This window comes from Orcinus orca, chromosome 1 (assembly GCF_937001465.1).
Source record: "Orcinus orca chromosome 1, mOrcOrc1.1, whole genome shotgun sequence".
In the NCBI taxonomy this organism is placed as follows: domain Eukaryota; kingdom Metazoa; phylum Chordata; class Mammalia; order Artiodactyla; family Delphinidae; genus Orcinus; species Orcinus orca.
The window spans coordinates 204,931,529-204,958,592 of NC_064559.1; the positions used below are offsets into that span (position 1 = coordinate 204,931,529).

The 27,064-nt window shown below is 37.6% G+C and overlaps 2 protein-coding genes across 15 annotated transcripts in view; one reads left to right on the top strand and one right to left on the bottom strand.

Moving 5' to 3' along the window:
* KIF1B (kinesin family member 1B) overlaps positions 1-27,064 on the bottom strand; it is a 148,347-nt gene that overhangs the window by 93,859 nt on the left and 27,424 nt on the right. For 11 of the 14 annotated variants that reach the window (XM_033432913.2, XM_049712565.1, XM_049712546.1 and 8 more), the window contains exons 3-10: positions 16,254-16,330; positions 15,331-15,510; positions 13,021-13,086; positions 9,314-9,492; positions 8,621-8,732; positions 5,200-5,277; positions 4,287-4,352; positions 3,565-3,582 (exon numbers count right to left, since the gene is read on the bottom strand). In XM_033432913.2, the coding sequence (XP_033288804.1) occupies positions 3,565-3,582; positions 4,287-4,352; positions 5,200-5,277; positions 8,621-8,732; positions 9,314-9,492; positions 13,021-13,086; positions 15,331-15,510; positions 16,254-16,330 (776 nt within the window). The remainder of the gene's footprint in view (positions 1-3,564; positions 3,583-4,286; positions 4,353-5,199; positions 5,278-8,620; positions 8,733-9,313; positions 9,493-13,020; positions 13,087-15,330; positions 15,511-16,253; positions 16,331-27,064) is intronic. The other 3 variants (XM_004272374.4, XM_049712536.1, XM_004272376.3) reach the window with 1 other exon arrangement.
* CLSTN1 (calsyntenin 1) overlaps positions 1-27,064 on the top strand; it is a 523,112-nt gene that overhangs the window by 83,244 nt on the left and 412,804 nt on the right. The gene's annotated exons all lie outside the window — the stretch shown is intronic.

Genomic DNA, 27,064 nt, shown 5'->3' on the forward strand with positions numbered 1-27,064 from the left:
CAGTAATTCCTTAATATCATCTAATACCCGATCCTCAAATAATAATTTTTACTTTTGCAGAGGGTCAAGAATGAATCCTGTGTGTTCCAGGTTGGATGTGTAGGAACAACTCATTTAGTTAATGAATTTACTTGGCCAACCACCAAATCAGCAAGTGGGATATTGCATATCTAGTAACTCTTGTATATTAATACACATTTGGTTTCTTTAAAAGGAAATTATGTTCAAAATAAATCCAACCATTAGAATTCGTACTCAAAGTGAAAAGGTCTAAGAAAGTGATGTAATTTGCTAATCTGGAGATTTAAAAAGACTGCAAGATAAAGTTTCTATATTTATCAAGAGTTTACTTGTTTGCTGTACACCTGAAACTAATATAACACTGTAAATCAACTATACTCCAATAAAAATTAAAAAAAAAAATAGTTTACTTGTACTGCTCTCTCCATGTCCCTTCTCATTATCACAGGATAAAGCAAAAAGCACCAACGCGAAGCCAGTGCTGAAATGGAGGAAATTACATCCTCTGAAAGTAAAAAACAATGCAAATGCTTGGTGTATAATAGCTACTCCAATATCTGCTGGCTGACTACTATGTCCTGACAGTTTAAGAAGCTACTAAGGGGACCTAGCGGGATGGGAAAGGGAGGGTAGGAGGGAGACGCAAGAGGGAGGGGATATGGGGATATATGTATACATACAGCTGATTCACTTTGTTATACAGCAGAAACTAACACAATTCTGTAAAGCAATTATACTCCAGTAAAGACGTTAAAAAAAAAAAAAGAAGCTACTAAAGGGAAAGCCAGAGTTCACTGATCAACATTTCCCCAGTAATAGGCAGTTTTATAATCCATTCCTGGTATAATCTGAGGTTACATTAAACTAAGGATGATCTACTTCGTGCTAAAGCATGGGTACTCAGAAAAATAGTACTAAGTAGCTGACTCTGGTTTGTTGAGGAGGAAAGGAAGTAGGCAAGTTGGCACTTGAATTCCATCTCATCATATATGTCCCCTACATCTCATCCCACTCCACCCACAGACATACGTTCCACCAATTACAAAGTCATTTTCCACAGCAGGTGCTATTTCTAAATTACACAGACCTTTAGCGAGAATTAACCATCTCAGTCATTCACAGCCGAGTGTGACTTTCATTCCACTATAAAATTCTTGGGGCCTGAAACCTCAGTTTATCCTTTCCGTTCCCCACTGCACCTAAACGCTCCACTTTGCCTGTGCTTAGTACTGAAAATGCTGCAAGATTTAAAGTATGCCAGTTACAGTGACTGCCAACAGTACTGTAAAAATAAGCAGTGTCAGATTCTAAAATGTTCTATTTTCACTTCTGTCAATTAGACTAAATTAAGAAGTAGTTAAATGAAGAAGCATAAATAGAACTTCAATCTTTTCCACTTGAAAATACCACAGAATTTTAGCCATTTCTTCTCTATTTGCTCTCATACAAATTAATCTCCTGTTCTCACATCCATAATGTTTTCAAAATAAGTTTTTTCAGTATTTACATAAAAAGCTTTACTTAGATCATTAACCTCTCTAAAAAGAAATACTACTAAGTATGGATGGTAATAATCCTGTTTCTCCCCTCAGCGGAAATAATAATACATCTTAATTCACCAAAATTCATGCCTGTTACATAAAAACTAAAATTTATTTCTGATCTATTACAGTTTATGACACAGATACAAAGTACTAAACTGGCCTTTATAAAACTGATTATAAAAAAATCATTTGCGGGCTTCCCTGGTGGCGCAGTGGTTGAGAGTCCGCCTGCCGATGCAGGGGATGCAGGTTCGTGCCCCGGTCCGGGAAGATCCCACATGCCGCGGAGCGGCTAGGCCCGTGAGCCATGGCCTCTGAGCCTGCGCGTCCGGAGCCTGTGTTCCGCAACGGGAGAGGCCACAACAGTGAGAGGCCCGCGTACCGCAAAAAAAAAAAAATCATTTGCAAAATTTTGTGGCATAGAGCAGTGTGGGAAATACATAGAAAACTAGGACTCTTCTTCTGGTTGATATGGGTGTGAACAGATAAGCAAATGGACAAGTTAGAATAATCACTAAATTTTAAGTCTTCACTGTTCTGGAACCCAGATTAGATATGTGAAGAATATCCACACATGTATAATATCAAATAAGAGAGAGATGTCTTAATCTAAGGCAGCTTTACAAAAATAAAAAACAGAAAACAGGGGCTTCTGGTGGCACAGAGGTTACGAATCCGCCTGCCAATGCAGGGGACACGGGTTCGAGCCCTGGCCAGGGAGGATCCCACATGCCGCGGAGCACCTAAGCCCGTGCACCACAACTACTGAGCCTGCACTCTAGAGCCCACGAGTCACAACTACTTAAGCCCATGTGCCTAGAGCCCGTGCTCTGCAACAAGAGAAGCCACTGCAATGAGAAGCCCACGCACTGCAATGAAGAGTAGCCCCCGCTCGCCGCAGCTAGAGAAAGCCTGCGTGAAGCAATGAAGACCCAATGCAGCAAAAAAAAAAATAAAACTAAAAAGAAAAAACAGAAAAAGAGCATTATGTTTTATTAATATTTTTGTAGAAGTAGAGAATACACAAATCTATACATTTAAAAATATTTCAATGCAGACACCGCCTCTATCCCTGATGTTACTCTTGTGATTCAGAACAAACTGTTAAAGTGCTCTATTATTTATGCTAAAGAGTAGTAATAAATTTTAGAATATCTGTGTAGAATTTAAGGAAAAGAAAAATCTATTGTATCTGGATTAATAAGGATGCAAATAATGTGTTTTGTAGATACAGTTAGAAATTTAACTTGATTCTAGAGCCTTCACTTTACGTATAATCAAACGTAGAAAAAATTTTTTTAATGATTAAATAATCCATGACTTTCCACGGTAGGAAACAAGATAATACAAAGAGGTTTAAAAAATATATACCAATAATTTCAAGAAGCCAGCTGGTTTTTTGTTTGTTTGTTTGTTTTTTGCGGTACATGGGTCTCTCACTGTTGTGGCCTCTCCCATTGCGGAACACAGGCTCCGGATGTGCAGGCTCAGCAGCCATGGCTCACGGGCCTAGCCGCTCCGTGGCATGTGGGATCTTCCCGGACCGGGGCATGAACCCGTGTCCCCTGCATCGGCAGGCGGACTCTCAACCACTGCGCCGCCAGGGAAGCCCCCCAGCTATGTTTTAGAATGGTACCCATAAGAAATTTCTTTGATTGCTCTTTAAGAGGTTTATAGGCGACTTCTTCAAGTGACAATCTTATAGATCGCTAGGAGAAGCACCATAAGATAACACAATATAGAAGCATCCTCAAATTTCTCTCTTGTTCCCTTATTCATTCTCCAAAGCACATCATGTTCCCTAAATTAATTTTGGTGTGTAGTCTCATGATTCATGGTCACCCTAAACAGTAATTCTAAATTCCAGAGCTAGAAAATAAATAACAAAAAGTTTTTTGAAGGTCCCATTCCTACTTAGGCCTCCATATATCCTGCTGAGGATTTAAAATCATCACAACTGATTATACAGCTAGTTCGTTTCTACCAAGCCCCACCATACCTTGCTGGTGCAATTATCCTACAGATGAAAGCATTTAAAAGAGAATGAAAACACAGGATAAGCCTCCAAATAGAAAATATTTTGTTTAAATTTTAAGTCACAAATTGAATATGACTCCTCAGAGACAAGCAAGAAAACACTTAATTCTTTTTAGGGATTCAAATGAGGTACTAAACTAAATTAAAGCATACAGTACCTAGTAGTTCCTTAGCTTCTAACCTAAATAATGAAGCCCCTTATACAAAAATTGTTTCAGCTTTAGTGTTCCATAGCTAAGGAATAAGAAAAAATAACACTATTTTAAAAAGTATATTATTGGCCCACAAATCAACAGCATTCACCAAGGCCAATTGCTCAAAATATTCTAAAATGTACAGTATCCTATCTAGAAAAGATCATATAGAAAAGAATATGTAATAAATGCTATACTTGGTTTTTATGAGAGATATAAAATAAGGCTCAAATAGTCAAACCTTAGGTCTTTGCAAAGACCTAGTTTTAATTCTAGCCTTTACAGATCTACATTTACTTTCATTCTCCTTAATCACTTTTATTTTCAGTACAAAGTGTGTTATACCCAGTATCTTATCTGAAAAGCTTTAAAAGGAGAAAGGCAAGATTATATAAAAGGACCAAGAGAACATCCTTCATAAGCCACCATAAAATATCGTCAAGTACATGTGTTGAACAAATTTTCTCATGCAATGAAGTATAACACTTACCACCTCTGCCAAGGCTGAAATGACTTTACCCAGAGTTGTAAGAGACTTATTAATATTTGCTCCTTCCTGAAATCAACACCAAACATAAAAGAATTATGATAATTTCTACTATTGCCACATCATATATAACACATAAAATACAATTAACCATATGCTAGCATTATTTGTTTATTTATGACCACAAGTTCTAAAAACCTCCTTTAACCCTCAATCTTTACTCCTCTCCACTTGTTGACATGCCAGGACCACATGCCTAACTCATAGACCTGAAGTATCGTCAAGATGTCCATGCTCCAAAAACTTACAGATGTAGCCTTCTTCCGACAACTCAATGACATGAGTTTATCTCTAGAAAACATATCTCTAGAAAACTCCATGCTTGTTCTCACATCTAGATCTTGTGTATTCTTTTCCCATTACTGTCCCTTACTTCCATCTAACCAAATTCTGACTGTTCCTCAAAATACAATTCAATTTTCACCTTGACCATGAAGTCCACCTTAACTATTATCATGTAATATATCTTTGCATTGAAGTTACAGATCAGAAGACAGAAAATTTTTTCTGTAAAATGTTTTGTGGGCCATGTGGTCTCTGCTGCAACTTCTCAACCTTATCACTATAGCACGAAAGCAGCCACAGACAATACACAAATAGATGTAGCTGTGTCCCAATAAAATTTTATTTACAAAAACAGGCAGTGGGCTGGATTTGGCCTACTGGCCATAGTTTGCTGACCTGTGTTATAGAATCTTTTTTTTTTGGCCGCGCTGCACAGCTTACGGGACCTTAATTCCCCGACCAGGAATTGAACCCGTGCCCTCAGCAGTGAAAGCGAGGAGTCCTAACCACTGGACCACCAGGGAATTCCCAAAGAACATTTATTGACTAGGCTATTTGGTAAGATAAATACCTTTAATCGAGTCCCTTTGGCACCAGTTGAATCAGCTCGTTCACTTCCCGCTAGATCCACCAAGCTGATTTTACTGACCTGGTAAAGAACAGTAACACTGGGGCAATTAAAAAATAAGCAAGGTAGAAGTAGAAAACATTTAGAGGCAAGAAATTAAAAGATTAAGTCATAGAGAACACTAAAAATATTAATTAGACCTCATACGTGGCATAAGAAGACAAACATACTGTAGTCAATTTAAAGAGCATGCAGGGGCTTCCCTGGTGGCACAGTGATTGAGAGTCTGCCTGCCGATTCAGGGGACACGGGTTCGTGCCCCGGTCCGGGAGGGTCCCACATGCCGCGGAGTGGCTGGGCCCGTGAGCCATGGCCGCTGAGCCTGCGCGTCCGGAGCCCGTGCTCCGCAACGGGAGAGGCCACAACAGTGAGAGGCCTGCGTACCGCAAAAAAATAAAAAATAAAAAAAATAAGGAGCATGCAAAAAAATTTCATGTCAATTATCTTGGTTTAAAAGAAGTAATTTTAGGATAAACACATTTTAAAATGATATGTCATAAAAATGTAAAAAACTCATTAACCCATTAAATGGCATATTAAAAATGAAGCTTCTAACAACTGGAACTCTCACACACTGCTGATGGGAATGTACAATTTTACAATCACTTTTGAAAGCAGTTTGGCAGATTCTTAAGAAACTAAATGTACACCTACCGTAAGACTCAACCATCCTACTCCTAGGTATCTTTTGTTGTTGTTTTTTATTCTTTTTTTTTTTAATTCTTTTTTTTTTGGCCACACCGTGTGGCATACAGGATCTTAGTTCGCCGACCAGGGATTGAACCCGCACCCCCTGCAGTAGAAGCGTGGATTCTTAACCACTGGACCACCAGGGAAGTCCCCTACTCCTAGGCATTTACCAAGAGAAACAAAAAACAAGTATGCACACAAAGACCTGTATACAAATGTTCATGGCATCTTCATCTGTAATGACCAAAAACTGTTCATTTAAATGACCATCAATAGATGAGGTAATGCCCAAACTGTGATCTATCTATACAATGGAATACTGATCAGCAATGAAAATGAGTGAACTATGGATACACACAACAATACAGATGAATCTCTAGATCATTATGCTAAGCTGAAAGAAGCTGGCAGAAAATAGTACGTACTATATGATTCTATTTATACAAAATTCTGGAGCGTGTTAACTAATCTATAGTGACAGAAATCAAATCAGGGATTGCCTGAGGATGAGAGTGGAAGAGATTACGAAGGGGCATAAGGCAACTTTTGGGAGTAATAGAAATTTTCATTATCTGAATTGTGGTACTGGTTTTACAGGTGTACAGGTAGTCCCCCCTTATCCACCGTTTCACTTTCCACAGTTTCAGTTACCTATGGTCAACGGCAGTCAGAAAATATTAAATGGAAAATTCCAGAAATGAACAATTCACAGGTTTTAAATTGTGTGTCATTCTAAGCAGCATGATAAAATCTCGCTCTATCCCAGTCCATGCCTGGGATGTGATCATCCCTTTGTCCAGCATATCCCAGTCCTTAGTCACTTAGTAGCTGGCTCAGTTACCAGACCAATTGTTGTATCACAGTGCTGGTGTTCAAGTGACCCTTATTTTACTTAATAATGGCCCCAAAGTGCAAGAGTAGTAATGCTGGTAATTCGGATATGCCAAAGAGAAGCCGTAAAGTGCTTCCTTTAAGTGTATGCTGAGGTTGCTCATATCTACGGTAACAATGAATCTTCTATTCATGAAATTGTGAAGAGGGAAAAAGAAATTCATGCTAGTTTTGCTGTTACACTTCAGGCTGCAAAAGTTATGGCCACAGTGTGTGATAACTGCTTAGTTAAGATGGAAAAGGCACTAAATTTTTACAATAAGATATTCTGAGAGTGAGAGAGACTACATTCACATATCAATATCACAGTATATTATTGTAATTGTTCTATTTTATTATTGTCATTAATCTCTTACTGTGCCTAATTTATAAATTAAACTTTATCCTAAATATAAATGTATGGGAAAAAAACAGTATATATAAGGTTTTGATACTATCTGCAGTTTCAGGCATTCACTGCAGGTCTTGGAATGTTATCTCCGGCAGATAAAGGGTGGGACTACTGTATATATATCTGATCCAATTTTATACTCTAAATATGTGTTGTTTGTTGCACTTCAATAACACCTCAATAAAGTTGTTTAAAAAAATTTTTTAAAGCTTCAGGAAAGTTTACAGAAAAGTATCCAAATCAGATTATCAAGGAAGCTATGGTTATGGGTTAATGTCATTATTTTTGTAGATTTAACATCAGGGAAGAAAAGAAAAAATTCTTTCACATAGCATGTTCCTTGGTGCCATTCAGACAAATACTGACTACTAAATGACATTAATATAGAACCTCTGGCTAGGCAGTGTCAAGTTATTTGATCACCTATATGAAGAGTGTATTTTGAAAAATAATCTTCAGCTGAAATGAACAAACAAGTCACCAACTAAAAGCTGATTTTAGTTTTTAGTGATATCAGCATCACAAAGTACTCAGTTTATAAGGCAAGATCTTTTATAACAGCCAGGACAATAAATCTAACTTCAGATTTAAAAATCCAGCTGCGTGCTACTTGGGAATGTAGGCAGAGTAGAAATCAACGTAAGTCTATTATTAATAGTAATAACAATAAAATTAACATTTATTGAGTGGCTACTCTGTGCCAGGCACTAGTAGATGCACTTACCCTATATTAATATTTACTCCTCTTCACCAGTCCTATGAGGTTAGAGAAACTGAGGCACAAAGACTAACTTGCCCAACATAACACTGCAGAAAAATGGCAGAGCTAAGATCTAAAGCAAGCAGTTTAATCCCGAAGTCTACTAAATTTAACCAACCACTGTAGAAAATGAGAAACTAACAAGCACAGGTATTTGACGAACATCAGAAATGCTGTGCAGTTATTTTTTTCCCAAGAATAAAATACATATTGTCTGCTTAACTGTTTGCTTAAACAGTTTAATTCCACAGTAACATTATCAGAGCTCAAAAAACTAAAATACACATACCAGAGAAGTTAACAAGGTAATTAAGAGATTCTAGTCAAGAAGAAAAGGAAGGATCTTCTTCCCCACAGAACTGCTTAACTCTATTGCATAGAGCAGTTTTTGAGACTCAAAAGTCTTGGATTGTTTTTTCTTAACCTTATTTTATATCTTGCAATTTCACTCAAGAACCCATGCTCAAAACTGGTTTAGAGTGGAATAAAAATGACTAGTGGAAAGTATAAAATACCCTTCATTAAGTAAAAGGGCAACTTTCTTCCCTTCCACAAAATCAGAAGGTAGCAGGAGGCACTTCTGAAAATCCCCATTCCACACAACTCAAGCCCAGACACTGAAGTTCTCCTACCTTCTCAGTGGAGAGGTTGGTTTCAGTATCATGTTTCTTCTGGGTGAAAACAATGGTAAACACAGCATGGGAACGGCTACTTGTTTCATTCATGTTGGTAGCTGCCACTGTCCTAAAAAAACATAAATGTGACCACATGACAATGGAATCCTTAGATGAATGTTAAAATGACAATAGCCTTCAAATTATAAGCATAATAATCACAAGCGACAGCTTTAAACTTATTCAGATTACAAGATTGTCACTTACACAAAATTGCTCTCAATATACCTTATCTGTGAACTTATCAAGTTACCTGCCAACTCCAAAGGCACCCCATCAGAATCATTCTTCATACTCCAGCTATACCTTTAGAAACCACCAAGGCATTTGATTTTTATTCTTTATTAGGTGCTCAGTTATTCTGGAATCAATTACTACCATAGGCATGTGATAACCAACATTTTACCACAACTTGATGAAAACCTAATAGTAAAACTTAAAGTTCTAACGTGTTTCAGCAGTGCATTGTTTGGATGAGAAGGATACCAAATATGTTGAGGACCCTGCTTCTCTAGCATAGCCAAAGGATCAGAGGACTCCACAGTGAAAGCAACTTTCATAGTTATAAATGTGGTCTCAAATCCTTAACCAGGAACAAAAGGCCTCAAAGTATACCAAAGACCTCAGTCATCAGTCTATTTCCTACCATACCTGGCTTTGTTCCCAGCATCCATGAGGTCAGCAATGTCTGTGTAGGAAGTTACTGCCAACTTTGACAGATCCTCCACATATGGGCCAAGAAGTGGATGTTCACGCACACGCAAGTTACCCTTGTTTTTTGGATTCAGCAAGTCTCGTACTCTTTCACAGTAAATTTCCATGTAGCTCACCTAGGAACATATTATTAAAGTGATTTAGAGGACTTGGAAAAAGATAAAAAGATTTTAAAATCTTTTTATCTTTTCACCTTTTATTAAAAGCTCTACAATTAGAGATCAGTAACCTTTACAATATGAAATAACAATTCCAGTCCCTTTTATTCTATTACCAGTAACATAGATACAACTGAGTAGGTTAGAACCAGCCTTCTGACTTTCTCAGGAAAGAAAAGGGGGTAAACAGGCTCTCTCAGCACACAATAGCTGCTACTTGTCTTAGGCAGAAAAAATATCATTTTTAGTAGTAACTTATCAGTTATTAGTGTTTTGGGTTTTTTTAATGCATGCTGTTGTCAATAATTGGGGATTACAATGAGGTTACTCCAAAAGCTTGGAAACAAGATTTCTATTAGTGTTAAAACCAAGGAACAACATCAATATTCCAGAGCAGGTTAGACAAAAGAGATCTGCGACTCATACTTTAAGTCTGGCCACATTGTGACCAAACATATATCTGTCAGAAGGGGTAAGCGTTGGTTAGTGTGGAACCTGATTGTTTGGGAGGACCTATCCAAGTCCCCTGGGGAAAGGGGAAGCCACAGACAGTACACTTCAGGAATTCTTGTCCCATCAGCAAGAACATTCCTATCATGGAAAGGGATGTATTAGACTATCATTTCTTCATCTGAAGCAACTGAACATTTAATTTGTCTAATCAACTCCTCTCCAATTCCATCCTCACCAAAAAAAACAACAGGGTTCCAATAGAGGTCTGCCCACAGGAGGATAATATACCAGTCTTGCTAATGTGAGTGTTCTGGTCAGGGTAATATTTATTCCTCATGGGAAAGTAACAAACCAACATGGTGGTTTCCTAACATCAGTCAGATGAGCTTCACTCAAGAGTCTGGCTTTGAAGGATCTACAAGATCAGACCTCTAAGCAACCAAGGCTCTGAAGTGGGAAAAATTCACCACAGTAAGCCTCATCACAATGCTTCCCTAGGAATAAAACACTTCTGTGTCACTGCGTTGTTCAAGCATACAATGTAACTCCTGCATTCTTCAAGTTTAAATTTCTAGAGAAACATTTTCAGAATATCTGAAATAAACCTATCTCCATTCCATTCTCTTTCAGTCTGCTCTGACTATATTTATACTGTATTTTAAAATCAGTTTTTAAAATACTGAAAACCCTCAAAAGATAATTGATCTATTACAAGAATAAAACAACAGGACAACAAATATTCTTTCTTAAAGCAGGTTATCCTACATGAGAAATTGAAATGGCAACTTTAATCATTCTCGTGTACTTAAAACTTGTACATACAATCCTGAATCCCAGGAAGATACTATATTTTCTTGGAAAACTTGCTGTCCCTTTTCACACAGGCATGGTACTAAGAGGACCCAAATAACCTGAGTAAGGTTGATGTGCTCTGTTACTTATTCTCTAATATGCAAATCCATCTAAAGACATCACTACTTCTGAACCAACCATCATAGACCCCACTTGGCAAATTCAATTCCCTGAGCACCATCAGCTTCTAGGCACTTTATAGGCACTTGGCATACATCAGTAAATAAGGATCCCTGCCCTAATGAGCTTATGATTCTAAAAGGGATACTGAAAATAAAAAACAAACATAAAAAATAAGTAAAATATTATAAAGTAGGGTAGAAGTGATGAATACTATAAAAAAAAAAAAAGAACAGAGCAAGAGAGGTCAGGAGTGCTGGGGTAGAGGGCAAGTTGCAAAATTAAATAAGGTGGTCATGGCAAGCCTCATTGAGAGGGTATGATTTGAGCAAAAGACTTGGAGGTGAAAACTTAGTCAAAAAGATACTGGGACTTCCCTGGTGGCAAAGACTCTGAAATCCCAATGCAGGGGGCCCAGGTTCAATCCCTGGTCAGGGAACAAGATCCCACACGCATGCCACAGTTAAGGAGCCTGCTTGCTGAAACTAAGGAGTCTGCCTGTCACAACTAAGACCCGGCGCAACTAAATAAATAAATATTAAAAAGAAAAAAAAAAAAAAAAAAGACAACCAGGAAAGAAAATTTCAGGCCAAAAGAAATGTAAATGAAAAGGCACTGAGGTAGGAATGTTCCTGGTGTATTCCAGAAACAGCAAAAAAAAAAAAGGCGGCCAGTGTGGCTGCAGCAGAGTAAATAAGGGAGAGAGGCAGGAGAGGAGGTAGAGGTCCCACCAATGTGAAGAACAACAAAGTTGTTGTTCACATTGGGATTAGGGATACACTGTGCACTCCAAATAAGCCTGTGAACTCTGAATAATATGAAAGAAAATGGCAGCTTCTTTTATTACCTATAAGCTCAAAAACTTCAATCACATTGTCACTCTCCCTATCCTTTGAATTTATTTAAAATTTATGATATTTTAATAAGAATGATTAATAAAGATCTACTGATTTTCATTTGCTATACATTTAATATTCAAAAAAGAATAGTTATAGGATGAGACAAGCTATTCAGAGAATTCATTTTAACAAAACATATTTTTAGAGCAGCACATTCCCCTTTTGGTACATCATAGTTACCAGGCAGAATTCTTTGAAATTTATACAACACTTTAAAGGTAAAGAAAAAACCCAAAGCAGCTAAGTGGATCAACTAAGAATTGCATAAGACCTATAGAAAGTCACAACATATACATTTTTAAAAATCTAGAAGTCACTTAAAAAACAGACTGATTTCTCAAAACAACAAGCTCATGTTAACAGAATGTTTTAATAACTTCAGCTACTATGAAACTGAATACCAAAAATGGGGATGTGTAAAACAACAGCTTCATAAAGCACTTGTACAAAAAAGTGGAAATGTTTATCAAATAAACTAACATATATAAATGTAATTCTACAGACCTCTTCTCAAAAGAACCAGGGTATATACACTGAATGGAGAATAACTTTCCAAGATTGTAAACAATTACAAAGGGGAGAAGAGGAGAAGAGATTTGATTACATATATTTTAAAAACTTATGCCTGTCAAAAGTCATTATTAATAATATTAAAGGGGGAAGAGTTCATGCAAATGAATAACAAAAACATTGCAATCCCAAAATATAAACAGGCATATACATAATTTACAAGATGTTCAATCACACTGCTAATCAAAGAAATTCTAATTTTAAAAGTGAGAAAATTTCCCTTATTAAATTGGCAAAGATTAAAAAATAAAATTACTAAACGATGACGAGGACACAGTGGGTGCTTACACCCTCCTGATGGAACAGAAAATTGGTATAGCCTTTCAAAAGGCCATTTGGCAATTCAAATGTACCATCTGACAACCAACATACATAAGAAGGAAATAACTGAAAATAAAGCCACAAACTTATGAACAAGGATTTAATTACAACATTCTTCATTATAACCAAAACTTAGAAATAGCCTCAAAGTACAGAATTGGGGCAATGGTTAAGTGATCTATAGCTCAGTCATAATTAGGAACCATTGAAAAGTAGCATTTGAGGGAATGGAGCACAGAGGACTCTGTTTTTAATCCACAGTTTTACGCACCTCTACAGAGTAAGACATTTCTTCGTTACAGTTGTCATTGATTTTCTCAAATAGTTCTTCACATAACTGTAGAAACAGAATGAGAGGCACGAAGAGCATAAATCAGAAGTACTACATTACCCATGCGTGCTAAAGGGATTAGCGAGATCCCCTTTCTCTTTTTTTCTCTAAATATTAATGGCATCAACATCAAAGGTAAATGCTTTGAATGAAATAAAAGGAAAGTTTTTAATACATTCTTCTCATCTAATCCCTATTGTCCCTCAACAGTATCACCTCAATAATGTTTCCTTAGAAAGAAAGCCACATATAGGGGAAGAGAAGGGATTATGTCTCTTCTATTGTTATGTCATTGATTTTACTTCATGTGAATTCAACTCTTCATATTATACTAGAATTAACTGTGACTCAACTATCAGTATTATAATTGTAGGAGTAAAACTACTATTAAACTGTATTTTGCACACTTATTTATCATGACATAAACTGTATTATATGTTCTGTTACTATATACATTGTAAATTCATACATATATGCATAGGGAGAATATACACTATTTGAAAAGAGTAATAAATAAAGGTATTTTTGAGAATAATTTTGACTCTATAAATTTTTCCCCTTTACCTCTGCCTTAAGATTCCAATCCCTTTTATGAGAGGCTGTTCCATTACACAGTGACATTTCTAACAGAAAACAATTTTTCTAGATCAGGAAAATTATAAAATTTCACTCTCCCTGTCCTTTGAATTTATTTAAAATATGTGATGTTTTGAATAAGAATAATTAAGAAAAATCCACTGAATTTTCGTTTGCTATATATTTAGTATTAAGGTAATCAATATACATTTGAAAAATGAACTATATGTTCATGAATCTCTAGAAGTCTAAATAGAATTTAAGATGGATTTTAAGTAGCAGTTTCTAAAACATAAGTCTTCTTAAAAATTCATGCTTTGACATTAAAACAAAATATTCAAAAATTCTACCAGAAAAGAGATACATATGTAACTATACAAGAATTCCAATAACAAATAAATTAAAGGAAATAGAAGGACTATTTAATATTACTTGCTATATCTACAAACAATTATTTTATTGTCAAAGAAGTTAATACATAGCAGTAAAAGCAAAGACTTAGACCTGTGCTTGGCACATTATGAGTGCTACATTTAATGTTTCCTCTAATTAGTATTATAATTATTACCATTACTATACACAAAGAAGGACAATTCCCAAATATATGTCTTAATACAGACATTACCTTTTACGTTTAAAAAAAAAAATAGGGACTTCCCTGGTGGTCCAGGGGGTGAGACTCCGTGCTCCCAATGCAGGGGGCCTGGGTTCAATCCCTGATTGGGGAACTAGATACGCATGCATTACGCAAATAAGAAGTCCGCGTACTGCAGCTAAAGATCCTTGCGTGCCGCAACTAAGACCTGGCACAGCCAAAATTTTAAAAAATATATTTGAGTGTGTGTGTGTGTGTGTGCATGCTAGTATGTTCATTTTTTCTGAAAATGTCCTAATCTTTATTAATAATAAGCATTTCAATTATATAGCTGAATTTAAAATTATAATCCAATAATCCATTCAAAAAAGTAGATATTGCTCCCTTATATATTTTATTTTCAGAATACAGCAATGGCCACACTAGGCCTATAGTAAAAGAACACTTTAAAATTAATCCCAAATATCATTAATAAAAGCAAACCATGTTCCTGTTACTAGCAAAAGAAGTTCTTCTTAAATGTACCTGTGTCATGACTTTTCTCCATTCCCAAACAATACAGAATCAAAAGACTAACTGCTCTTAAAAAAGAAAAAAACCTCAGACTGTTCAAGCTTTAAGTGATAGAATTAATTTAACAAGATAAAAGGAAAGGCAATCTAATAAGGCAATCAAAAAACAAAAACATATTCTTAAGAGGTGATCTATATATGAACTTGGGGGAAAAAATCAGACCAACAACACTCACCAGGTGTCCCCAGGATTCAGAACAGAGCCTGACACATACTATCACTTTTTAAAGAAGCTGATAACATTGTTCAAAAGATAAAGTAACATGGCATTGGATATACAGCAAAACCTTTACAAAAAGTCAACTTTCCCACCTTTAAAAACAGACATGAATACATATCAGTCTTTTCCATCAGACTGTTAGCTCCTCTCAGGGAAAGAGATTTATCTTTGTGCCTCGCATACAATAGTCCCTGAATAAATGTTTGCTAATAAAAATAATTGTTAATGCAATTGAGGACTAAGAGTAATAATGAACAGAGGTTTTTCATTCTTGTTTTTTTTTTTACCTGTGGAATGATGCCAGCCTGGCTTTCTTCTTGTTTACCCATCATTGTATAAGACTTCCCAGCACCAGTCTGCCCATAGGCAAAAATACAGACATTATATCCTTCAAAGGCATGTAAGAGCATTTCCTTTCCAATATCATTGTACACACGGTTTTGAGATGCAAAACAGGGATCTTCGGGCTGTAAGGATTAAAAGGAAAAATAAATGGCATTTTATTCATATTGTCTCCTATGCTTATTTGATTACTTCTATAATAAATAAAAGTGTTTGAAATCAGAATAATCACCTAAAATATATTTTTAAGTCCCTCCTACATATAGTTTATTTTTCCCATTAAATGCACACACACAGAGGCACTATTAGAGACATCCAGGCCAGCCATACATAAAAATATCTACATGAAATTATCTGACATGATTACATTTCATTTTACATAACCTTGAAAGTATTACTCTTCCATTCACAGGGAGCTCCAAGAAAATTTTAAGTGGAAAATGGGGCTGAAAGATCAAAGATCAAGTCCACATACAAAAATATTTCTTTTAATTCGCTCCAGGTGGTGTGGCTATTTCTCAATAAACATAGCTTTCAGTGAAGAATGTTTTCCATCCCCTTTCACAGGCTCTTCCCTTGGCAATTAGGCTTTGCAATAGTTTAAAACATCTCCTACTCTAACACAAAATAGGAAAAAAAGAACAAAAATGCGTAACAAAGAGATGCAGAAGCAAACTCTAGTTTAGGAACAATCCCTAGAAGCCAGTAAGATTTGGGATCCTATAATGAGTAAGGGGATACTGCAAAGGGTCTTACTCTTCATTTCCCTAGATGTTGGTAATCTTTGCTTTCCCTGTGGACCTGCAGGCTCTTTCAAAAGGTTTAAAACCCACACTGTTCTACCACGCTGCACCATGAGTACACTCACCGAGGTGTGAGACCAGTAGGAGTAGTCAAAGCTGAAGGACTTTGGAGCTTCCTTTGGGTTCTTTGGGTTAATAATACCTAGAGGATGAAAATGTTTTGATTTTATAAGTGACTCAGTTAAATGTTTTTTAGTTCAGCATGATGTTATACTGTAAACTCAAAACATCCAAATCAGTAAATTCATACTACTGAATCTGAATTGGGCAATTGAAAAACAAAAATAACACATTTTTAATAGGTAGGATCTATATAGAGAATTTGAAAAGAATCAGACCAACAACATTCACTAGATGCCACCAGAATTTACAACAGAGCTTGGAACATAGTAGGTGCTCAGTAAATGTCTTGTGACTGAATCCTAGGTAAGTTAGCAGACAAAATTTGGAAATGGACCATGTTACTATTTCAAGGTGCTTCATAAGGCTTGAAATATTTCAATATATCAGAAATAAAAATTAGAAAATTACTGAATTAATCCAACCACTATTTAAAACAAACACTTTTTAAAGATCCTATCATCTACTTAAGAAAAGCATTTAGGGGCTTCCCTGGTGGTGCAGTGGGTGAAAGTCCGCCTGCCGATGCGGGGGACACGGGTTCGTGCCCCGGTCCGGGAAGATCCACATGCTGCGGAGCGGCTGGGCCCGTGAGCCATGGCCGCTGAGCCTGCGCGTCCAGAGCCTGTGCTCCGCAACGGGAGAGGCCACAGCAGTGAGAGGCCCGCGTACCGCAAAAAAAAAAAAAAAGGAAGGATAGCTTTTGTGAAATCCACAATTGATAATAACTAATACGTAAGTTACTAGATATATGTATATACGTGTGTATATGTGTGTGCATGTATACACTAGAAACACAGACCTCTAAATCATCTGTAGAATGTCATAAACAGTAAAATTACTTTTGACTGAAAAGTATGAAGCCTCACTGTCCATATTAAAAGTGATTTCTCGGGACTTCCCTGGCGGTCCAGTGGTTAGGACTCCGTGCTTCCACCGCAGGGGCACGGGTTCGACCCCTGGTCGGGGAACTAAGATCCCGCATGCCACACGACATGGCCAAAAAATAAATAAAATTGTTTTTAAAAAGTGATTTCTCATGTGATTAACCCAGTCACATACTTCAGGGACTGACTGAATGCTGAGGCTTGGCCTCTCTTCCTCCCTCACACACACAAAGCTCTAGCACCTCATATTTCACACAGAATAGAATCATTGTAACATGTGGTCATGAAATCGCCTCAAAGCCCAGACCAACCAATCCACTTCTCTAAGGCAGGGCCACATCCCAAGCTATCTGAGATCAGGATTAAAAAATAAATCTGCCCCGGGCAGCTGTTGCTCAGGATACAAATAGCAACAGTTGCTACGGTGCTTAGCTCTCTCTCACTGGATTCCACGGGGTATGGCCACACCTATGTTCCAACCTCAAATGCTGACAGAGTATTAACAAGGCTCACACAGCACATAATCATGTGACAAGGAGACATGGTTCTAGAAAGAACATCTCCCCACACACAAATGGTAGCCTAAGCAAAGAAGTACACTTCTAAACAAAAGGCACTACCTACAAGATTTAAATAATAGCCAACATTCATGGAGCACTTACTCTGAGCTCTAAGTACTTTCTGTGCACAAACCTGTTTAATCCTCCCAACCACTCAATACGGCAGATGTTTTATTATCCCCATTTTATAAAGAAATCATCAAAAAGAGGTTAAGTAACTTACCCAAGGCTACAGAGCTAGCTAGTGGCGATTCAGGATGTGAGTTTGGAGTGTCTAGTTCCTGAGCCCAGTCACCCAACAATTAAATACTCCCTATATGCGGCGATCACCAAGGCAAACACGGTAAGGCATTTCTATGCATATGCATACATATGTGCATGTAAATGCACATTTATGACCACTGCCCCCCAAAACTGTATCACAGGCATTGCTCAGAACTCTCCTTACAACATCTGAAACTAGGAACTATGAGAATTATAGTTCCTAAAAGATGAAAGACCACACACAAACTCTACCAAGAAAACAGAAATTAGTGTCATACTTCGTGAACCAGATTCCAGGTTTCAGTGGCTCAGCAATGAGGACAATAACAATATATAGGGTATGACCTCTGAAGTAGACTTCATCACTCGAAACCACGGTTAAAATAAACACTTTCTAACCTTTAGGAAATCCGCTGTCATAAAACTTTTAAGCCGCATTTCATTAAATCTTTAGCTACTCACTGGTAGTACCAATTCTGCCAAGAACGATTTAAGAAAGGGCAAGTTTTCAGATCCTACTCCTTTGTTCCCTTTTCTCTAGTAAAGGAAAAGAAAAACTATGCCAGCGAGTAACTTCCTTGATTCACACGAAATCCTTTTCCTCTTCCTCAATATACCCTTCTCCCAGATCTTTGAAACTTCTGAAACTAATAAATTTTCCTAACTTCCATCTTCAAAACCAAGCTGCTTTTTATTTTTATCTATTTTTTTCTTTCCAGCTATTATTCATTCCACTCAGCACATGGATGCATGAATTCATTTAACAAACTTTTTTGGGGCACATTTGCTGTGTATTAAGTGTTAGATATACAAAGAAAGATAAGAAAGATACCACCTTTTTTCTTTTTTATTGAAGTAACATTGGTATATAACGTTAGATAACTTTCATGTGTACAACATTATATTTCTACTTCTGTATACACGATACCAAATTGCCTTTTAAATAACTGCCTCCAGGCAACAAAAATATCTTTAACATAAATAAGTAAATCAAAATATAATTTTAAAGAGCCATTTATATAAGTTATGTGAAACAAGATGAAATTTACCCACAATATTTAAAAGATTTTCATTCCTAAATGAAAGATATTTATATTAAAGACACCTTGGAAAAATGCAAAATTCAATATTCTTGTTACCAGACTTAGGGGGGGGAAGGTGTAAGCAGAAAGACTCAGAAGGTATGGGTCATTTCTATATGTTAGAATGGGTGGCAGTTACAGAGTTGTTTTATATTATTCTTTATATTTACATATACATTGTATTATCTTGACTATTTTAAATATTTACTAGCAAAAAATTTTTTTAACTCCAAAACTCTTCAAAGGAAAAAAACTTATAAGGATAAAATATTAATGACAGCGCTTGAGCACATCAGAAGCCCATGAACTCCACTATTACTTGCATGGACAATGAATTAATATTTTCATATGTGCGAAAGGATTTTTCTTTCTGAATAACAGCTGTGATCTCACGTCCTTTAACCCAACTAAGAAACAGGATGTTTCCAACCATTAATAAAAATGGGGAGGGGGGAGAGAGAACATGTAATAGAAAGGGTATAGGATTTGGAAACAAAGGACCAGCATCAGTAAGAACAATTAAGAAATATATTTAGATTTAGGGAATTCCCTGATGGTCCAGTGGTTAGGACTCTGAGCTTTCACTGCTGAGGACCCAGGTTCAATCCCTGGTTGGGAACTAAGATCTCACAAGGCACACAGCGCAACCAAAAAATATATATATATATCTATATATAGACAGATAGATAGATAGATAGATATAGATATATATAGATTTAGATTTTTCTGTGACCTTGGGTATTGCTACACTTTTGTGTCCCCTCTAAAACTGAGGTAAGGGACTTCCCTGGTGGTCCAGTGATTAAGACTCTGCGCTCCCAATGCAGGGGGCCCAGGTTCGATCCCTGGTCAGGGAACTAGATCCCGCATGGCACAACTAAGAGCTCGCATGCCGCAACTAAAAGATCCCGCATGCGGCAATGAAGATCCTGCGTGCCGCAACCAAGACCCAGCCAAACAAATAAATAGTTAAAAATAAAACTGAGGTAACACCTAGTTCACAGGATTAAATGAGTAAAGCACTATACAAATGTTAATTTTCAAAAACACGTATTTTATCTTGTTTTAAATTCCCCCAATGTTTGGTGGGTATGATAACCATATTCCGTGGTTTTTAAACCAAAGCAAGGAAAGTTCACTGATAAAATAAGCTAAAGCATAAGAATTCTACTTCTTGGCAAGAGTCAAAATACTACATTGGAGTCCTTTAGATGTGCCATCAAATCTCCGGTGCTCCTACCACATTAAAAATCCCTTCAGTACATGGACCATGTCTTACGGACCCTCTACACTGCCCTACACCAAACAGGCACTCAGATGAATGTGCTCCACAGGTCATGTGTAATTTTAATTTCATTAAATCTTGTACCATTTTCAGGAACCTAAAAGGAAAAACCAAAACAGTATATACCTATGCAATATATACATAAAATACCAGTAAATTTTATTAACTTTCACAGTAAGAATATAGAGAGAATTCTATCACCGAAAAGACTGGGCAATATTTAACATAGTGATTCTTGTATCAAAGTCAACTGAGCTAAAACACAGTGTGCAGGACTTCTAATTTGTCTCCCAGAAAGCATGCACATATGAATGGAATTCTAGTAATTAATGAATATGTTCAACATATAAACCATATTTTCACCAATGTAAAAGCTATTACAAACATTTATGCCTCCCAGGGTCAAGTGTTATCAGTGGACAGAGTTTGTCTCAGACAAATCAACACTTTTTCTTCAAGGAATGGACTCCTGGCATATCTTTGAGGACTAGCCAGAACATAACTCTATTTTAAGTGCTGTATACTTCATAGTGCTTTATTTCCTATAAAAATCATCATTTCATGCCACTTTTCAAGACCTCTTTTAAACTCCTTCTGCACCTGAGGCCTCTTCTTCTATCAAGATTTCTCTGGACACACAGTATACTCCACATCTGGACCCACCTCCACCAGCAATTCTCCACATCTGATCTACATTGTCAGTTCTACTTTCAAAATGTATCCAGAATCCCATGACTTCTCACCACCACCATCAGTACCACCCTGGTCAACTCACCATCTCTCTCGCCTGGACGACTGCAATACCTACTAACTGGGCTCCCCACTTTTCCCCTGAGCCCCTGAAAAGTCTCATCTCCACACTGTAGATAATGACCCTTCTCAGACGTAATCCGGATCACCTCCACGGCAAACCTCCAGCGAACCTTCCGATAATACACTGAACAAAACTCCACTCCCTCTGTGACCTCCTCTCCAAAGGTTCAATCTTTACTCTGATCCCACTGGCCTTCTTACTGAAGACACATTCTCATTTCAGGGTCTTTGTACTTACTGCTCTGCTGGGAATGCTTTCTCCCAGGTATCTGACTCGCCCACTCCTTAATTTCATACAGTTCTCTATTCAAACATCACCTTATCAGACAGCCCTTTTCTGACCATTTAATTTAAATCAGCATTCACTTCACTCTCCATCCTCTTACCCTGCCTTATTTTTCTTCATTGCTCTCATGACCACCTGACTTATTATATGAGTCACTAGAATGTAAGTTCCATGAGACCAGAACTTCTGTTTCATTCACGGTTCTATCCCCTAGCTCCCAGGACAGTGCCTGACATACAGCAGATACTCAATATATACCCGAAAAACTAATGAATATGTTAGTTTCATCTTTCCTTACAGACTGTCCCTTCTTTGTGGCTGGAAACCATGACCCCTCTTTCTATATCACTCACGGTACTGACTTCATAAGTAGGTGATGCTTATTTGTGAACTGGAATGTAGCTCTCTCAATACCACTTGCTTACTGAGTCTTTTCTCCCTGAGCAACCAACTAATTCAGCTTCTGGCAAGAATCATTAACCTCCGGGAAAGGAGGTACCTAAATTCCAGTCTAGAGAACAGAAATACAACTTCTAGGAAACAGCAGTAATAGGTAAACAGGGAACAAGAGGAAAGATTACCAGGTTTTAAATAGTACAGGCAAAAGAAGATGTGCTGATGGAGGTCAGCAGGAAGGGCAAGGATAAAGGAAAGTACATTGGGGGCAGAAGAGTGGAATAGGTACTAGAAATCCCTCTTCTTCCCCAGGTCTTTACAATTGTCTTTTACACTCTGCATTTCACAGGAAATATGGAATCTCATGGCAGACGGAGGTATCTTACCACATTAAAATCTGTTGCTGCAAAATTTTCTCCAGTGTCCCAGATATGACAAGCTTGCCTCGCATAACGATTCTTGTGTAGGTAGGAAACAAATTCTTGACCTCACACACAAGACACACACCCAAGAGGCACTGCCATATGGTAAAAACACCAAAAGACGTAAATAGATGCTAATGTTCTCAGCATTCATCTTTCCAAGTAGTTCCCCTGAAACATACATTCAATTAGAAGGGTGAGGTGCTCAGCACCTGGCTCAATGCCCAGCACAGAGCAGGGATTATACAGGAACTGGTTGAATCACTGTTGAATATCACAGCTACAACCAGGATGGTGCATCACTCAAAGCCCAGATGTTACAACAACATCCATCTGGACAAGTCCATGTTCCTGATCTTTCTGCCTATCTTCCAGTAGTCCCTGCCCCTTTGCCCTGTGTACTTGTACTCCATGAGCTCCCAAGTCTGAAATAATGCTAGTTTCCACGCTGACATTACTCTTTCTCAAAGGAAGGGTTATCACAAAAGATCCCAAGATCCTATTTTAAGAAAGGAAAAGTTAAGAGCCCTTTATTCACTGGGCACATTTACTGAGCACATTTATTAAGCACAAACTATGTACCAGGCACTGGGTTAGGGATACAATGGCAAGCAAAAGAGTTATTTCCACCCTTCTAGAGCTCAGAGTCAATGGAGGAGACAGACATATAATCACACAAAATAAATACATGCTTTCAAATTATGGTAAGATCCATGCTAGATAAGCATGGGGTCCTATAAGAACATATAAACAGAAACATATAAAAGGAAACATATATAAAAGAGGCAATTTTTTAGTCAGTAAACTCTGATTTGGTGAAAGAGAAGGGGGAGCTGAAGGATAAGTAGGAGATAGCTAAGGAAAGCCTAGTGATAATAATATCAGCCAACACCTACTGAATGCTTACTATGTTCCAAGCACTGTGCTAAAGCATTACATGTACACACTCATTTAATCCACAAAATAACCTCACGTTGCATCATCTCCATTTTACACTTGGAGCGCCTGAGTTGTCCAAGGCCAGAGCCTGAACTGAAATTTGGACCATCTGGCTCCAAGGCCAGAGCCCACTGGGCAATGTGTATCCCAGGCCAGGGAACTGCATTAGGAAGCCCTGGGGCAAAAAGAAGGACGTGAAACCCAGGCACTGGTTTGACAGGTGTAGCTCAAATGCAGTGAGCAGCAAAGGGTAGAAAAGCACTAAATCTCAGGGTCGTGGACAGACCTCAAGGAGCTGGTGAACCCCTGAGCAGTGAGAAGCCACTGGAGTGGCTTGACTACAGTGATGGATGGACTAAAGCATGGAGACTGGATTGGAGGAAAGCATGAATGGAAGTGTGGAGACCAATTACACAGAACACAACCACTACTGCAGAACATCTTTGCCATTTACATAATGCCTCCCATGAGAACTGCATCTGGCATCAGAAATCCATGAGTTTCAAGTCTGTGGCATTTGTCGGGGCCAGGAGAAAGAAAGGTCCATTCCTATATCAAAAGCATTGTGTTTCTCGATCCAAAACTGAATTTTGTCTTACAATTTGACCCAATATTCAATGATCAAAACCTGAGTTGATCTAGAAAATATTTCTAGAAGACATTATTAAATATTTTAGCAGTGAAGAAAATAGAATACTGTAGAGGCTTTGATCTAACTCCACCCTAAGTATCCAATATTATCCTAGGGTCCATCTATAAACTCAGCACATAACAATCAGTAAGCCTCAGTTTTCTTATCTGTAAAATGGGTACAACAATAATAGTGCCTACCTTTATAGAACTTGTTAGGAGGATTAATCACTAATCGATGTCAAGAGTTTTAGCTCAGGACCTAGCACAAAGTAAATACTCAAAATATTCTTTCATTTAGCAAATACTTGGGTGCCTACCATGCCCCAGGCCTGAAGGTATCTAGTGAAAAAACAGTCCCTGCCTTGAAGGAGCTTACATTCTAATCAGGAAGTCAGATAATTAACTAATAGAGATAGTACAACCTGGAAGAAAAATAAAGAAGACTTAGGAGATATAACGGTGACAATGGAGGTAGCAGGAGTGACTCTTTTAGATAAGAGTGGGCAGGCTGCCACATCTGAGCAGGTACCTGCATGACATTTAGGGCCCAGCAAGACCACCAGTGTTGCCAAAGGAGTAAACTATAATGGCATGTGAAGTCAGAGGGCTAGCCAGAGGCCAAATTCTCTGGGGCCTGTGGCCAAGGTGAGGGTTTTTAGTTATATTCTAAAAGTGATAGGAAGCCAACAAAGGACTTGAAGCACAAGCTGACATAATCTGATTTACATTTCTAGAATATGACTCTGGCTACTACATAGGAACAAAAGCAGAAACAGAAAGATAGGAAGCTACTGGAGTGTTCTTGGACTAGAGTAGAAACGATAAAAAGTAACCAGATTTAGGAGAGACTGTGAAAGCAGAGACAACAAGACTGACTTACTGATGAATTACAGGTGGCCTGTAAGAAAAAGAAGAGTGACCCCAATATTTTTGGTCTGAGAAACTAAAGAATGGGTAAGAATGAATGAAGAGCCACTTTAGTTGGGCAAGGAGGGGAAATCAGTTCTGTTGAAGACACGCTGAGTTTGAGATACTTCTTAGGCCTTTAAGTAGAGTTAAATTAGCAGCCGGGTAGACAAGTGTGGAGTTGTACAAAGGGGTGCAGGCTGGAGAAATGAATTTGGGAGTCATTGTCACCTCAATGACATTTAAAGCCTTGAGCCTAGATGAAATCACTTAGGAGTGTGTCTTCCCTATAGACAGAAAAGAGATCAAAGAGGAGAGACAAGGTCCTGGTGTACTTTTAACACAGGAGGAAAGGAAGAACAGAGAATGGCCTGGGAGGAAGGAAGGCAATCAGGAGAGCATGGGGTCCTGAGAGCCAAGAGACAAAGGAAATCAAGCTATGTTAGCTACTATCATAACCACCTTCTGGACTCCCAAGAGGAAGAGTCTTTGTCAGGCTATCACTTGACTTCCCCATAACTCACTCTGGCTCATCCTCACCTCTGGGCCTTGGTTCCCATCACCATCCAGATCTCATCTGGTTTCCAGGCTGTTTTCTTAACTCTCCCTTCATAAATCAGAAAGGCAGCCTCGATCTGATTGTATCTTTTCCCAGGTCCACAGGGCAGGGGACCTTGAGTTTATCCTCTCCCTGCACCTTGCATACCTTTCCCCTTGTGCCTTCAGACTTTTTATTCTTTATGCTGTAGCTGACATTCCTTACCTTAGGAGAGCCGGAGAAGAATGAAGAACAGGACAGCACCTTTCACGTAAAGGCTTGAAGACCCTTATTCAAGATCAATGGAATGCCTTTAAAATGACTCCCCATAAAATGTTCCATAGGCTTTAGTTTACTGATGAACCGCAAGACCATCTTCTCTTTCTTAGAGTGCCTTCAAGTCAAAATTAGCCTTACAAAGTCTGCGAAGTCCCCCAACTTTACCCCCCTTTTTCCTGGCCTTCTTTACAACTTTGTTACTCCAGCATCAAGATGCAGAAATAATGTTTTAATTACTAAGTCCTAGAAAACAAGGCAGTCAAAACAAGATTTGTACTTAAAAGCCCTTTTATTCTCCAGAATAAATTCGTTTATCTAATATCTCAAAGTCTCTATGCAGCAATTACACTGTTGTTGGCAAACTATTAAAGATTTTGCCTGCAACTACAATTAACATATCATCGTGGCAACAGTGTAACTTTATATTAACTTTTCTCTGATGGCATGTTTTAAGCTTGTTAAAAATACCAGTGATATCTTCGGCACAAACTTCCTCTTCAAAAACTTTCTACTATATCCAAATTTAAGAAAAATGGCACACGATTATTTTATATACCATTTATATTCCACAACCATAAAGCCAAGCCCCAGAAGCATCCTCTCCCCTACTTAGAATAATATATTGCCGAAAATATATTAAAATGGCATAAAGCATATTGTCATAAAGTAGATTTGAGCAAAAGATCTACAATCATAAAATTTCTTGATCTTTTAAAATAACAAAATTAGATTCTAAATCTTATAAAACAGGATAAATGTACTATATGCATTCACTATACAACTGACCCTTGAACAACATAGGTTTGAACTGTGTGGGTCCACTTATATGTGGATTTTTTCAAAAGTGAATAGTACAGTACTACACGATCTAGGGCTAGTTGAATCCATGGATGCAGAACCGCAGATACAAAGGGTCGATTATAGATTATAGGTGGATTTTAAACTGTGCAGAGGGTCGGCATTCCTAACCGCCTTGATGTTCAAGGGTCAACTATATACTCAATCCCAGAGTATTGAACATTCAAATGGAAGAAAAGAAGAAAAAAATCTACCAACTCTGTAGTGTCACACTGTCATCAAGTGAGTATAAAATAAATATGCTAGCTACAATAAACGTTAAACAAACTCTCAATTAACAATTCTGCTCTTCCTAAGCAAATTTTGAATGATTCTGAAGGGAGATGACAGGGAAGGTCCAGCTTTTCTTTAAGTTAAGTGGTACAAAGATGTCTCAACTAATAATAATGCCCTTTTTATTAATAATTTCCCTGAATCAAAAAAGGACATCAAGATAAATTTTAACCTAACAGTTAAATTCTAAATAGACACAGGCGTTCAGTCTTATTACACGGAACAGTAAAACTTAATATTTTGAGAAGCAATATACACAGGTCAGAGATTAAGAGTCAGAGCTCTGACCAAAACAGACACATTGATCAATGGAACACAATACAGAGCCCAGAAAT